This window comes from Sylvia atricapilla, chromosome 5 (assembly GCF_009819655.1).
Source record: "Sylvia atricapilla isolate bSylAtr1 chromosome 5, bSylAtr1.pri, whole genome shotgun sequence".
NCBI lineage: Eukaryota > Metazoa > Chordata > Aves > Passeriformes > Sylviidae > Sylvia > Sylvia atricapilla.
In genome coordinates this window covers 33349409-33365174 of record NC_089144.1, presented here as the reverse complement: position 1 = coordinate 33365174, position 15766 = coordinate 33349409, and the positions used below count along the sequence as shown (strand labels likewise).

The window sequence follows — 15766 nt, the reverse complement described above, 5'->3', positions numbered from 1 at the left end:
CAAGAACGAGACCATCTCAAAAAAACACAGTTATTTAGTCAAAAAATACTCTTAAAAAATCCTTAGGCATTGACTAAGTACAAAACCATCACACTTTCCATGTCCATTTTATCGGTTTTAATATTAAACACAAGTCAATCTTTTTGCTTTTCCTATCTTGGTCAAAACATTTGATTTTGAGGTCTCTTATTTTTTCAGTGCAATAACCACACTACAATCACTTGATAAATTATATCTTGTTTTCCCTTTAAGCTTGCAATGACTGGTGTTGGTGAAAATGAATGAAGCATGGAGAAACCAACTAGATTTTTATGAACCAATTCAGGGCAGAGTCCTGATCACATGCACTTCTCTGGGTTTTTTTTTTGTTGTTGTTGTTGTTGTTGTTGGGGTTTTTTTTTTTCTTTTACCTTTGGACTGCTTAACCCAGGGACATGCCTTTCTACATACCAAACCTGGCCACGTAACATAGTGACAGTAGCAAGTGTAGTCACACACAGGAGCACAAGCTCTATTTTTCAGAGGATGATGTATCAAGCTCTGTAGTCAGTAGTCAGTGAAACTCGCTACACCAATAACTACAACAAAATGTGTTTTAGCTGAAGGTAAATTTTATTAAAGAAATTTTTACCATTGTATACTGATGTCCCTTGACACTTCCTTTAAAGACAATAATATAGTAGCCACTACTCCTTTTTCTCAAGTGTTTTTCCTGCTCCCAAACAGGAAAGTATGCCTATACAGTATTACAGTATTTTTGTCAAGCCACTACAGGAGCTAAAAAAAAAAAAAAACAAACCCAAAACAAACAAAAACACCCCCCCTCCAAAAAAAAAAAAAAAAAAAAAAAAAAGGCAAAAAACCAAAAACAAGACCTAGAAAGGGAAATGTGATGGACAAACAAAATTCAACCACAGAACACCCAGGAAGTTAAAAAGAAAGATTCCCTACTATGGCCTTCCTGAAAAAATAGTTGTGCTTTAGGGAGAAAAAAAATCCAAACCCTAATGTACATTTTGCTAATTTTTTTTCAAATATTTTAAATGAATGAGAGAATAACTAGTTTAAAGATGCAGACTGCATAGTAACAACCTAATTGTGGAGACTGAAGTGGAAGGTGGTCAGGAGTTTTTTGTCTCTACTACTTCTTATCTATCTGGTAACACATTTTGTTCCTCCTGTCTGTGAAAATTAAACAATTGAGAAATGGTTTTGTCTTCTATAAAACACAGTTTATTTCTTGTTCCTAGTTTATAAAAACTTAGGCATGTGTGATATTCCAGGCTTTAAGAAAAGGAAAAAGCATATTACCCAAAATTAGAGTAATTGCCACATTATTAGCTGTTCAGTTAGTTTTGCAACATTCTGTATGCATTGTCAAGTTTCACATTGCTAATTTCCTAACAAGCACAGTTTGTTTTCAGATGCCCCAAGGCCAGTTTACTAAAACCAAACACAAGCTCTTAAAGCTAAAAAAAAAAAAAAAAAAAAAAAAAAAATCGAAAAATACCCTGTGAACCAAGAAATTTTAAATATACAACACAACCACAATTCCAGGGAAAATTGTCCATTAACTGATTTAAGGGTATTTCCTTCTTGAAGTATAACAAAACAAAGCCCCAGTTCTGAAGTATTTTTAACCCACTGCCAGTTTGTGCAATACATTTTTAATTGTGATGTGTAATGCTTTGCAAGAGAACACCCAATCAATTAATCATGAGTGCCTTCTCATGGCTGCTCCGTGGGTTCTCCTGGTCGGCATTTATCTAACATGTTGTGAACACTCTGAAGCATTTCAATGAGCTCCCTTTGAAACACACAGGGCACGCACTATTCTTTAGAAATTCCAGCAAATTCCAGCTGGGTGTATAGTACCCAGGTTCACATGTAGAGGGGCTTAAGCTAAGATAGTTCTCTTTCTGGAGGTTGAGACAGGCTAAAGAAAGTCTTAATAAATGTATGTATGCATATGTATGTGTACCACAAAATTGAACATATAGATCACTCCTTTTAGAGGTGATACCCTCACCACCAAATGAAGCTTTCTTAGGGTGCCAAACCCCTCCCATCCATATTACAGTTAGAAAAACTACTGGAAATTATATTACATTAAAAGATACTTTGAGATACCTGGTGAGAAGCTGAACCATTTTAGAGAGGGTTAATTATCAATTTGGAAAAAGGACTAAAATATTTATTTGAAATGTGATACCAGTCTCTTTCTTCAACTAAGACATTATAAGTGTTTTATGTTTTAGAGGATTTATCAAACATTTATATACTTTATCTATAAACCTAGAAAGGAGTAAGACTTGTAATTACATACCCCTCAAAGGGTTTTTTAATTATAAAAAAGACACGTGGCCTTTGGTCAATTTTTTACATTAGCAACACCCAAAAGCTTTAATGAGAGCAGTAACTTGATGTATTCTGAAAATCAAAATGTTACAATGAAATTACTCAGTTTGTAAATTAGATTAAGAAAGCATAACTATGTACCAGAATCATCTGGAAAACTCTTTGATTTGATATACCTACACACATATGAATGTTTTAAAATTATTTTCCATTTATACTGATTTCCAAATCACTTATGTAAATGTAATAATGTCAATATTTCTTTTAGAAGCATCTTTTAAAAACACATTTCAACAAATTATTTAGAATTTAATCTCACTACAAATGTTTCTCCTAGGAAAGCCAACACTCCTAGGAGTAATATTTAAAATACTAAAGCTCACATTTGGATTTGCTACACTAATAAAAAACTGCTCTCTCTCTCTTGAAGAGTGACATATAAACTATTTTAACATGAATCTGAGGAATGCTTTTACCGTATATAGAAAAAAAGAAATCAAAATTTTAAGCACATTACCTTGCAGAATGGCTTGGAAGATTTTTTTAATACTTAACCTGTAAAGCATTTTTTACTGATTCATGGATTTCTTGACAGAACATGCTGCTTTTTTCCCAGCCCATAAAGTAAAAAAAAAAAAAAAACAAAAAACAAAACAAAACAAAACAAAAAAAAAAAAAAAAAAAAAAAAAAAAAAAAAAAAAAAAAAAAAAAAACCAAAAAACACCAAAACCCAACCAATTTTGACTATAAAGACAGTTGGAAAAATACCTCAAACAAATGTTGAAAGCACTTTAAACAAAACAGACATGAAACCATAGTCACCTTTTAATGATTTAATATTTATCAGTAGTTGCTATAGTAATTTATAACACTGAAAACTACCAAACTTAATATGGTCAGTACCATAGGCATAGCGAAAAATGAACCATAATTAGATGAGGACACAAATACCTTCCACACGTTCTGTCATGCACCTCCTTAAAAGATACTGATTCAGTTTAGTCCTACAGTTCACCACTACATTTTGTAAGCTTTTGTTTCTGATTTAGTACCTGTAAACTAGTGCTAACTGCTGAATAACCAACAACATAAACAAATCTCCCATATTTGTTTTTAGGCCTATACACAACTATTTGCCTTCATTAAAATATTTTCTACAGAAGGGTATACATGATTTGCCTTGATAACACAGCTTTTTAATTCTGTGCTTTCCCCATTTCAAATGAAATTTGGTCAAATTTTCATGTTGCATTTGTGATGTAAAGTCCATGCACTAAATGCAGTGACTTCAGGGAGCTTCTCCTGTAGCTAAAGGCAACCAGAACCACTAGAATAAAAGTTTGGTCCCATCACCAAGCAGAAACAGTGGTTCAGAAGACTAAAAGCACTTCCAGTAAAAGTCTCTTTGAAACTGATTACTAAACAAGATATAACAGGCTTTTACTGTAACTCAAAGTTTACTTTACCATCACATTTTAAGGCTGTAAATTTCAATATATGCACTTATTTCCATCAACACATAATTGGATTTACTTCTAATTAACTTATGTTTGACAAAGCACTCAGCTTTAATATACAGATTTGGTCTGTAGTAGTAACAACTGTAAGTGGGCAAGAAATTAATCTTCCTCTTACAAAAATTTTAATGAAGAAAATAATATCCTTAACATTGACTTCTTTACTAAATAAGGGACATCTTATGTTTTCTCATGAAATACATTATTATTTCACTAATCTGTAGACTACTAAAAAAGATGCCCTTATAAATTCTCTACCTAGGGTCTTTATGTTAATTCTAATTTTAAAAATGTGAAATTCATGCTTTATATAGCTTCCATTATTAAAAGAGTTCCAATCCCACACTTCACAGCCTAAATGAATGGACTTTTTGCTACCAGCTGATAAAAAAACAGCATTAGTAATTCTTTCTGTTGAATAATCTCACCTTCTGAGCTGCTTTAGAGGGACTCTTGTTTTTGCTTCCTTTGGGTCTTCCTCTTGGTCTTTTAGGAGATGGTTCACCAGTTGGTTCCTAAATACAGGAAAACATGCTATTGTGGCAAGAGGCTACAACTAACCCAGATGATCTAAAGGATAAACTAAACTGAGAAGTTGCTCAAAATATATGAATTAACATTGTCATTAAATACCATAATATTAATAATGCAATATGAAAAATTTAGCAACTCCAGGTAAAGGAAAAAAATGTATTTTGCAGAATAAAGGACTTCTCTTGCAATTGCATAAAAAACTTGAAAAAGTGTGCATATTCTAACATGTAAGTTACAGCAGGAAACACTTTTTTAAAGATGGCTATTATTCCCCTCATATAAGAGCAGTTATTTAAAAAATATTGCAGTTACTCATTAAATTTCAATTGCATTGCATTATAGAAAGATACAATTATCACATGTAGTTTCTAGCACAAAATTTTCAGGGAAAAGAAGTTAACTACTAGAATACAGTAAAGTAATATGAGACTACTTCTCTCTCAAGGGAGCAAATTTTTTTCTGTTGTTCTGCAGTCAGCATTATATTCACATCTATTCTAAAGAAAATTGATTTGTATTCACATGCAAATGTAAACGTTTCTTCAAACAGAACACTAGTAAGCCAAAAAACTTGACCAAAGAAAAGTCTGAAAAAACTCTGACTAGAAAATGAGTCAACACTGATTATTTTAGCTATTTTCTTAACTAGTTCCTTTGCCTGCCAGTAAATAACCAGTCCTTAAAACTGGGTATGAATTACTAAGGGTTCAGATTCCAAATATTTATTCAGTGAATCATAAACACTATAAAACTCTTCTAGCCTTGAATATTATACATTTCATTCAGATTACAGGATGTGGTAGAACTAATTAAGTGCAGTTTGTTAACTTAAACCAGTTTAAACCCCTTCAGCTTTCATAATTCCCGGGTAGGTTGAGGGGAGGCTGGTTGGGGGACTCCCCAAGTGCTGCAGCTTAGTGTCGAGCCCCGCAGGCACTGCACATCTGGGCTGAGCACGTTGAAGGAGAGGCATTTTTCTTTCACTTCCACACATTCAAACGCTACAGGAGGAAAAAAAAATAAAAATAATAATAAGAAGAAAAAGGTTAAAAAAAAAAGGGGGGGGGGGGGAAGAAACAAAAATTAGAAATAAAATGAAAAAAGGTAGCCCTGGCACAAGCCAGCAGGGTCGGTGGGTGCTGGCTGCATGTGGTCGAGGGCAATGAGGGGGTGAAGCAGAAGGGGGACAGAGCCCGCAGTCACCGGACCGATGGTGTGAGTGTCACCAAGAGCAGAGCGAGGTAAAGGGGGGAGTCTGCTTTTATGGCTTTCCAAAAAGTATTTTCTGTGCAATTTACAGGACCGTGTCACCATATCGGGGCGGGGGAGGGGAAGGAAGCAAAGCAGCCGGCTTTCCCCCGGCTCGGGGCTCTGCTGCTCAGCTCTCTCCGTGTTTCGAGCCCGTCGAAGGCTCTCGTGGCAGTGGGGCTGATGCCAAATGAATGGGAAGTAAACACGTTTAAAGCCCGCGGAATCTCGCTTTAAAATGAGCTCCACGGACAGCCTCGCTTCTCAATCGTGACTTCCGAGGGAGGCAGGGAAAAGGCTGCGGGCGGCTCCGCGCTGCCCCCGCCGAGCTGCGGGATTAATTGGTTGCATCCGCAGGCAAAATCCTCCTTCGGCGGCGGCGGCGGAGGGGCTGCAGAGCGCGGGGGCTCCTCCCGGGCCCCTCGCCCGGCCGCAGGGGCTGAGCGCGGCTCGGCAGCTCCAGGCGCCGCGACAATGCCACTTCGGGAAAGGAAGCCAAGGGGGGTGGGGGTGGCAACAACACACGGATCTAGCAACCTTAGCGCGAATTCAGGTCTTGCAAGTCAAAAAGGAGAGCCCAGCGCGTCCCTTTCGGGGCCCAGGTGGAGGCTGTGAGTATGGGTGGAAAGGAGCCCAGGGCTCCGCTCCCTGCGTCCAGGCACGGCAGCTTTCCCGTCGCCTCGACCTGCCTGGGAAAGCGCCGGAGCTAGGGCAAAAGGTGTTGCGAAAACAGGGCAAGTCCCCTCCGGCTACCTCCCCCACCTCCATCGGCAACGGGGGCACCTCTCTCCAAACGATGAGGGGGGCGAAGGGGAGGAGGTGGGAAAGGGGGGAAAGCCGGGGGAGGGGGGAAAGGAAAAAGGCGAAGAGAACCCTATGCGACTTTCTAGTCACCCTCCTCTCCCCCAGCCCCAGCATCTAGGGGCAGTTCAGGGGCTGGGCTGGTCAAGATCGGAGGCGGCAGCAGCGCCCGGTGGGACCCGACACACGCACACACGCGCGCACACAGATTGAGATACTGCGAGGCTGAGAGAGGAGGGAGACAGGAGAGCCCCGTTCCCCGCTCCTCGCTTTCGCAATTTCAAAATCAGCTCGAAATGACCCAGCGAGCGCTGGTTGGTCGGAGCCGCGCTGCTCCATGTTCCCCATTTACATTGAAAAGCCCCAGCTCGCTCCCTGCACAATAGTGAAAGTCCCGAGGAGGCTCCGCGGCTCAGCCACGGGCAGGCAGCGCCCCGTCGCTCCGGGCTCCGGGATCCCCCCGCCGGGGCGCCCGCCGGAGCCCCTCGCTACGCCTCTGCACCACCTCGCCGGGAAGCAGCGCACAACAAAGCCCCCCCCGTCCTGTCGCCAGGACTCCTTCACTTGCAGCACAATACGTACATGTACATGCCTATAACACTATAGATCTGCGGCTCTACGTATCTATACGATACTGACTTGTGGTTGTTTCCTGGGTCTGCCTCGTCCTCTCTTCTGAGGCTGTGCGGTTGCAGGTTGCTCCTGGGCAGCAGTGGAAGGCTGACCGGGTCCCTCACCTTGTGCACTCATCGTGACTTCTGCTGCTCAGCCTGAAACCAGTCTCTCCAAAGCACCTTGGAAGGGGGGGAATCAAAACGAGCTCTTGCTGCTTTTGCTGCTCGCTGCCACCACCACACCGGACGTCCTGGTGCTGCCAAAAAGGAGAAGAGAAGGGGAGGAGGAGGAGGAGGTGATGGTGGTAGTGGTGTTGGTGGAAAAGGAGGGGGAATGAATCTATCTTACAATTTAGGAATGGTTAGTAACATTAAGCAATTCAAAAGAGGAGAGGTTAAAAAAGAAAAAAAAAAAAAAAAAAAAAAAAAAAAAAAAAAAAAAAAAAAAAAGAAGAAGAAGGAAAGGCAGAGTAAATTGTAGCCCTGGAAATGCAAGGAGAGAGGGAAATAGTCCGAGGATAGTCGGGAGCAAACCAAGAAGAGGAAAAAAAGTCCTACAAATTGAAAGCAAGTGGTGGCTATCGCGCTTAGATCGGATCAGGACAAATTAAGATAAGACACACTGAAAATGGACTGAGAACTCTGCACAATCTTGCCAGAAGCATGCACCCTGGGAAGACGGGGATTTCGGCAGCAGCGGGAGCAGCGCGCAAAAGGAGCGATCATTTAAAAATAATAATAATAAAACGATTTGGGAGATTGGGAGGGAAAAAAAAAAAAAAAAAGGCGGGGGGGGGCGGTCCTGGGTTCGTGTCTGTGATGCGAGCTCCTGGACTGGAAATATTATTATTCGAGTCCTGCCCACGGACTAAACTAGGATGAGGGTTAAGGGAGGGGAAAAAAAAACAAAAAAAAAAAAAAACCAAACCCAACCAAAAACACAACAAAAACGAAGGAAAAGAAAAGAAAAGCCACCTTTACCCGCGGGTGGAAAAACCAGGGGGCTGCAGGGAGGAGAAGAGGAAAAAAAAAAAAAAAAAAAAAAAAAAAAAAAAAAAAAAAAAAAAAAAAAAGAGAGAGAGAGGAGAAGGCAGAGCGAAAACCCGGCGATGGGGGGCTGGCGGGCGGCCAGATAAAACACGAGCAGCACGGCAGCCGGGGCAGCGGCGGCAGAGCGCGCCGCCGCCTCACGTGTCCCGCACCGGCCGGGCCGCGCCGCCAGCGCGGCTTTAAAGGGCCAGGCCGGGCCGGAGCCCGCCGCAGCGCGGGGCTGCGCGGCCGCCACACGTGCGCGCCCCGCCGAACAAAGGCGGCCGGGCCGGGGCCGCCCCGGGACGCGGCCGCCGGGACAGCGGCTCCCTCGCCGGCCGTGCGGATGCCGGGCAGGCGCTGCCATCGCGGCGCGGGCTCGGCGCCCCCGGAGACGGCCGCCGCCGCGGTAAGATGTGGGCGGTGTAACCCGACGGCGGGTCGGAGCTGTCCTGCCGGGAGGGTGCGGCGCGGGGAATGACCTTGCGGAGAGCCCTGCCGCGACATTGTTCTTCCCATGAGTGTGGCGGGGCCGCAGGCTGCTCCTCTTCCTAGACCCTCCAGGCAGGGCGTCCGGCACAGCCCTCTCTATCCCTCCGCCGCTGTTCGGTCCTCTCCCGTACGAGTCACGGTTAGGCGCCCCTCCGCTGTGGCAATGAGGTGATGGCCACAAAGGCCAGGGAGGACCCCCCTGTCTGTGCGTCCCCCAAAGAAAACGTTCACACCTGGGCTTCAAGTGCAACTCGGGCATTTCCTCCAGTCCCAGTCCCACTCCTCCCACAAGGTCTTGCACTTTGGCTGACAGCCACCCCTGTAGTAACTAACTGTCTGGTGACATCCTTTCTCCCCTACTCGGGGCTGGACAAGCGCAGGAGAGCGCTCAGAAGGAAAAGTTGCATTATCCTATGTAATACTGAAGAGGGCAGAGATACTGCTGCAGCAGTCCTTGTGCAAGCTATCGAAATACAGCCAGTTTTCTTGACACCTTATAAATTCTTATATTTATCGATAAACAGGCAGAAGGTTACTACAATCAAACATATGCAGTCATTGACCAGCAAGGACTGTGCTGAGGAGACAGCTGAATTATTTTCTGTGGAGTAGAAAAAGTACACTGCAGACAGATGGGCTAAAGAAAGAGTAATCCTAGAACACTTCTTAAAGCTGAAAATATTGCCAAAATGTTCTTAATCCAATCACAAGAATCCCAAAGCCTGCTTCATTCCCATCCCCAAAAGCAACCAGCTATGGAAGATAGACACAGTCCACCTGTTAAATCTAACAGCTATTAGAAAAGCCTTGTAGTCCCACTGCATTTTGTAAAATATTCAGTTCCCATCACACCATGAAGAAATCCATAGAGCCCTACATCTATTCTATACATCAAAAGAATAAGCTGCTGTATGAGATCAGGATTCCAAGTGGAGGTTGTGAAGTCTTTAGTTAAAAGTGCAGCAGCACATAACTTTTATAACATCTATTAATCTCTTAAAAGCATTTTCATGTGTCCATTTCTCTGGAAGAAAGTGTTACATGCAATTGGTAAAAGCCTGTTGCTCCAAAACATTCATCTTTACAGAATCATCCTATATGGGCTATTAATTGTTCCCCTAGACTTCCCTTGAGCAGTTCTAGTAAAAATGCTATAGTTCAAAGACTTTTTACATGTAGCTATAAGCAAATAATTTTCACATGAGATCAGTATTCCTAAGCTCCCTGTTTGAAAGTTGTTCTGGACAAGAAAAGCCTTGATGCTTGCACTGTGCCCAGCACAACAGTTTGGGTCTTTCTACAGTCTGACTACAGATTCACCATCATAAGAATCAGGATCCAAGATTGAAGCAACCATGGGTCTTTCATTTTCTTGAAACTATCCTGATTCCCTCCTAAACCAATAGTGCTTAGACAATATATCAATGTCATATTTCTTATGGCAACTCTATGGATACAGACCTGCCTAGACTAATCAAAACACTTGTTCTTATGTCATTTATGTACAGAGTTGCTTACCTTAGCCCAGGTAAACAACATGACATCCAGAACCCAGAAAGCCTAACCTTCCTCAAGTGGCTGATGGAAGCTGAGGAGCCAGAAACAGCTCTTCATTTTCTCCCATGTTTCTTCCCAGAAGAGATGTGGTAGCTGTTTCTTCCACTGTTCCAATCCATCCTCTGACATAGCCGTATTTGCACAACATTCAGTGCAAACAACAGTGAATACAACTGTATAATTAATCAAAGGGACTACTGCAAAGTCAGTGGACTAGACATGACCTACTTTCCACCAGCTTTGGTCTGGGATTTAAGCTTTGGTCTATTAACAGAAGTATTAATTGTCAGTGCTTTTATTTTTGTTTGTTAGTTTGTTTTCTGGAACAATTCATTATAGCACAGGAAATTTTATAGACATAAAATCTGGCCTGATTTCTAGTCTCCGCAAGTCTTAAACTCGGGACATCTGCAAAGAAATCAGAGTAACTTCCTAGAATATTAAGAAGAAGAGAGTGAAAAATAATTTGCAGATTTTTCTACCAAACCAAGAACACTTATGAAGAGACCATTTGTTATTCTGTAATCAGTGTGATGGCTTGTAGAGGGTTAACTGACCCCTCTTCCCAGACAAACTTTTTTAAACTGTGCATTCTAATAGCAGCAGTAATATTTTGCATCAGAAAAAAGAACCAAGTTTGCAAGAAAGTATGTTTTAGAAAGACAGAAAATTACAGGTTAAATAGGCCTTGGAGATTATAAATAGCAGCAATAATAGCTTCTCTTGCTCACTTCTTCATCCATTTCCTTTCTCAATAGCCCACGGATGCAGAAAAAAGCATGCTGTATGCTCATGGGGAGATGTCACCTATAGATAGCAACCTAACATAACCCATACATAAGTACAACTAACTCCCACCCTGTGGGAGTTAGTTCTTCACATCTGTGTACTTCACATCTGTGACTTCAGATGGCCTCAGCAGGTAGTGCTTTACACAAAGAGAGAACTTTTTATTTTCCACAAGTTGCTGCTGGAGGTCAGTGATACCAACTGTGTGATGGGAAGTGTGTCACCAACTTTATATTGCCCACTCACCATGTACACAGGAGGGCAGAGTTAGGGCACTCCTCTGTTCTGCTCAAACAAGTTCTGTTTTCTCCACCCTAAATCTCATGGAGTGCAAACTACCCAAAAGGGGCAGTGATATTAAGTTTAAGGCCTTAGCTTGGGGGAAGCAGCGATTTTGCAACTCTGAAAGAGATCTCTTGCCAGGAATGGGAGAGCAAATGGCAAAATTCAGAAGAAATTTTTTTTTACTGTTTCCTCCATATTTCAAGAAGCTTACAGCTCTGCACTGCCTCAGAAAACTCCTTAGAGGAAGAGCCTTGGCCTACCAGGGCTAGAGGCTACCATGTCTGAAGGGTTGTATTTTGAGTGGGTAATTCACTTCTGTGGCCAACCAGAGAAGCCAAAGGTATTTATGTAGTTAAAGGCTACAATGGATACTCAGGGACCTGGCAATCCTGATGCTCTGCAGCTAGAGAACCAGTCAGTGCAGGAGAAATACATCATGCAAACATTGTCTGTATTTTTGGGAAAGTTAATGTTTGTTTTCCCTGGCTCTTTTGGAATGTGCTGTGGGGATACAAGAGAGAGAAGAACAGACACATGAACCTTGAATGCACCTACGAGATGGGCCAGGTTCTTCCACTCTTTTCATCCAGTTGGTGGGACTAAAAGTAGCTGTTGCTTCATAATCAGCAACCTGGAGATGGCTCTGAGAATGCTTTAGGGAAGCATGACTGTGACTGACAAAAGGTCCCAGAAAACATTACGGCTCATGTTTAGGCTTTGTCTGCACTGGCAAGTTTCCTCCCTCCTCCAAATTCCCACCACTGCCAATATGAATGCAGCTGCACAATTGTTAAAGATGTTGGAAGGCATAATATATGAGTTTTCATCTAGTCAGCCATTTGCAGCACTGTGTCAATTAACCCTCCTCAGAGCAGGGTTAACTGATACAGTGCTGAAAACGGCTGCTGGAACTGAAAGCTGTCAATACTAAGGTTCCCATTGTTGCTAACTCTGGTGCAGCTGCAGTGGAATCAGTCCACGTGGGATTATTTGGTAACAATTCTCCAACCTAAAAACTGCTTCAAAATGCAGCACAGCCACCTGATGGGCCGAAGAATGCTTCCACTGCTCCTCAACAGCTCTGCACCCAGGCTGTCACCATTCATAATGGGATTTCTTTCAGTCCAGAAAGTACTTTTTGCATTTCTGTATGAAGTACTCAGTACTTCATCTCAGCAAACTGGTTCTCCTGTCACCCCCATAGAAATTCCTCTGCTCATTAGTTCTTACTAGCTCTGGACTTGAAGACGCATGTTGGAAGACTCAATTTTCTGTTAGTGTCTTTTCACCGATCCATACACTGAAAAATTCAAAATTTGTCCTTTCACGTGTGCAAAGTTTGTAATTTGTTTTCGGTTTTAATTTCTTTATGCAGATCCAGTTCTTTAATTTATGGCTGAAGTTCTAGTTCACTAGGAATTTTGCTTTTTTTCCCTGTTAACAAGTAAAACCTTATTTATGCAGAGCAGCACCATGAAGACCCAGACTAATTTCTGAGGGAGTAAAAATCTCAAGATTTTCTGTTTTGAAAGAGCAGAGTTGGCAGCATCAGTCCCACTTATTTCCACGTACTTTAGGAAGCAGTTATGAAACAGGCGGGTGAAATGGGTGTTTCACCCTCTGCTGAGTAAGACTAGTACTTCTAAAAAGCCCCTCTCTATCCTTCTTCTACATCCATGTCCAACACTAACTAAAACAAGGAAGTGTTGTTTGGCATTTGTTACACTTTTGAACCACTATTTATCAGACAGATGCTGGCAGTCAGGTCTTTTTCAGTGCAGTTTGCAAGTGTGAAAATGTTGAAGCCTAGGCTCAGCAAAAATCTCAGTGAAAAACTCTAGCTCATTAAAGCCTCTGATTAATGACAAGCAGGTTTCAATTCATGCATGGCATCTTGTGCAAATACAGAGCACAGCTATTTGCAGAATTCTGGGTAACTGCATATGCCTATGAATATCTCCAGAGGCTTGACATACCTGCCCAGGGAAATGGCAAAAGGGCAGACCCAGAGGACATGCAATCCATAGCCTCCCAGCTGTAGTGGAGAGCACTAGAGCTTAGCTCAGGGTGTTTGGATGTTGAGCAAAACTGATTTGGCAGAAACTTGGATACAGCTGAGTATTTTGAGAAAGGGGAAAGGAAGTGGCTCACTCTTCCTTCATTCCTGATACTGCTGTGGTGGCTGTTTCTCGCTCCCAGAGATCCTTTTGGACAAAGGGAGTGGGCACAGTAACTGAATTGGCTGCAAAGCAGGTGTGACAGCTGTCTGAGGAAGGAAGGAGCAGCTCCATACTTTCTACCCTTTAGCTCAGATTGAGCTCTGAGGATGCATGGTAAGGCTGTCAGATCACAATTGTCATACAGCTTGGTAAACATGTTTATATGTTTGCTTAAATGGTTTTCATTATTATTCTTCTGAAGTGTTCTTACAAAAATGCTAAGCAACTCCCATCTGAAATCCCAATGGAACTGGATTTCTCTTCTCCCTTACCCCTATTCCTTTTTCCCTTCAATATTAGGCTCAGTATCTTGCATATGGTTTTATATGAAACTCAGTGATTAAAACTACTTGAGACTGGCTCATTTTTCTCTGCAATGAGTTCAGTTATTTCCTTTTTATACCTTCCAGAATTTACTATACCATATCTAAATATTGGCTGCAGTCCACATGTTTTAGATCATTCTCTATAATGGTCCTGCTGTTATAGAATCCTTTGTGTGTGTGTGAGAAAGAGAGAACATGCATATGTGTTGGAAGCAAGACAGGGTGCATAGAATTGTTCGGAAAGAGAAATCAGGGTATACCAATTCCATAAGGGATTTCTGAACCAGTAACATAAAAGTGATAAAAATAGTTGAGCACTGAAATTATAGATCTCCAGTTCCTTACCTTCTATGCGTGATAAGTAACATTTCTGATCCCAACATGTTACTCTACTATATATATTCTACCAGTACATCACTCATTCAACTTTTGTTGCTATATAATTTTACAGATCAAATTTACTGTTGTCACATTTACTAATTTTTACTTGTATTCGAAGTGTAGATCCTTTGACCTGAGTCAAAGTGAGTCATATGTGTCAGTCAATGGTAAGCTGCACGAAGACGAAACTAAGGCAACATCTCAAAATCCTAACTCATTATATTAAAAACTCATTACCTGCTGAAGAGTGTACAGAGAATGTGCATATGTAGGATAAATAAATGAAAGAAAGAAAAAGCAGGAAAAGCTTCATTTGACAAACCATAGGCTTTAACCAAAACACACAAAAAAGTCACAGTGTCCTAATGTATGGCTGGAACTTACGAGGAGGTAACTGAAAAATGCCTCTCTACTTCCAGGACAAAATGAAATCAGTAGCCCTGTTGTAGTGGGTGCCTCTGACTCTTGCCTGCTACTCCACATGTAGAGGATGCATTTAAGTGGCAAACAGACAGACGTGGACTGATTTTTGTGCCCAGTCCATCAGATAAACAGTTCACACTCACAGCAGGCTGGGCATCCTCACAGACGCACGTATGGAGTCACAGGAGTGTGGCAAATTTGCTCTCAAATTTCTTTCAACTTCTCATTGTGGACAAGTCTTAAGACAGCCTGGCAGTGCTGTAAATTCAAACCTCTTTCCCATGTGTAGAAGTTCTCAACCACCCAGAACCAAACAGAACAAAACAGATGCAGAAAACCCTGCACGGGCTACTCCACTCATGTCCCACCCTTGTAGGGTCCTGAGCTGGAGATTAGCCTGTAATTTTCTGCGGGAAGGAATTTTGCCCAAAGACAGTATACTTAGTTTCTATATTCTTTTTCCCCTACAAGCTAAGATAAATTTCTGCTTTGGTCCATTAATAATACTTGCATTTTTAATCAGAATTATTTTGTACTGTATTTTCTTTGGAAATAACAGTAATACAGTTTATGTGAAATACAAACAAATGAGGGAACCATTTTTACCTAAATGTAGGAATAGCATTTTGCAATTTGTCATTGTGATATATTTATCTTTTGAACTTTTTAAGTGAGCTCAGCTGAAAAAAATGCTTCTCTTCATCACATGACTGGAAAATACATTACACCAGAGAAGAATATTGCTGTTTTAGTTTAGAAATTAGAGGCTAAATATAATCTTCCACTATACTTACTTTCACAAAGTATGAAGTAAATTATTTATACTACAATAAATTCTTAGTACATATTCCAAAAGGTGGTAAGTTCAGTATTCTCACTTAAATTAATGGATATTTTGTGAACGTGCATTAAAACTAAGGCCCATCAGATCTTGTGTTACTCGCTGAAGCCTTGAAACCATTCTAATATGTCTAGAGCAAAGCAAATTTGTCAACAAAATGAAGCCTGGAGGAAGGAAACTAGTGTGGAACAGAAAGACACAGACTGGCCAGTGGAGTGACAACAGAGAAGCAGCTGGAAGATTTGGGTTTGCTATTTGTGTGACACCCATCCCTCTATGCTGGTCACTACACGCAGTCTTTCTAACCAAAACTCTGCACAAATGCAGAGAGGCCTGTGGTTTCCAGCCAGG

At 41.6% G+C, this 15766-nt stretch overlaps 1 protein-coding gene across 1 annotated transcript in view; it reads right to left on the bottom strand.

Annotated features, from left to right (window-relative positions):
- The window catches only part of HMGA2 (high mobility group AT-hook 2), a 124873-nt gene extending 117026 nt beyond the window's left edge, over positions 1–7847 (bottom strand). The window contains exons 1-2 of the mRNA XM_066320220.1: positions 7099–7847; positions 4305–4391 (exon numbers count right to left, since the gene is read on the bottom strand). Of these exons, the coding sequence (XP_066176317.1) occupies positions 4305–4391; positions 7099–7209 (198 nt within the window). The 5' untranslated portion in view covers positions 7210–7847. The remainder of the gene's footprint in view (positions 1–4304; positions 4392–7098) is intronic.
- Between the last annotated feature and the right edge of the window lie 7919 nt (positions 7848–15766).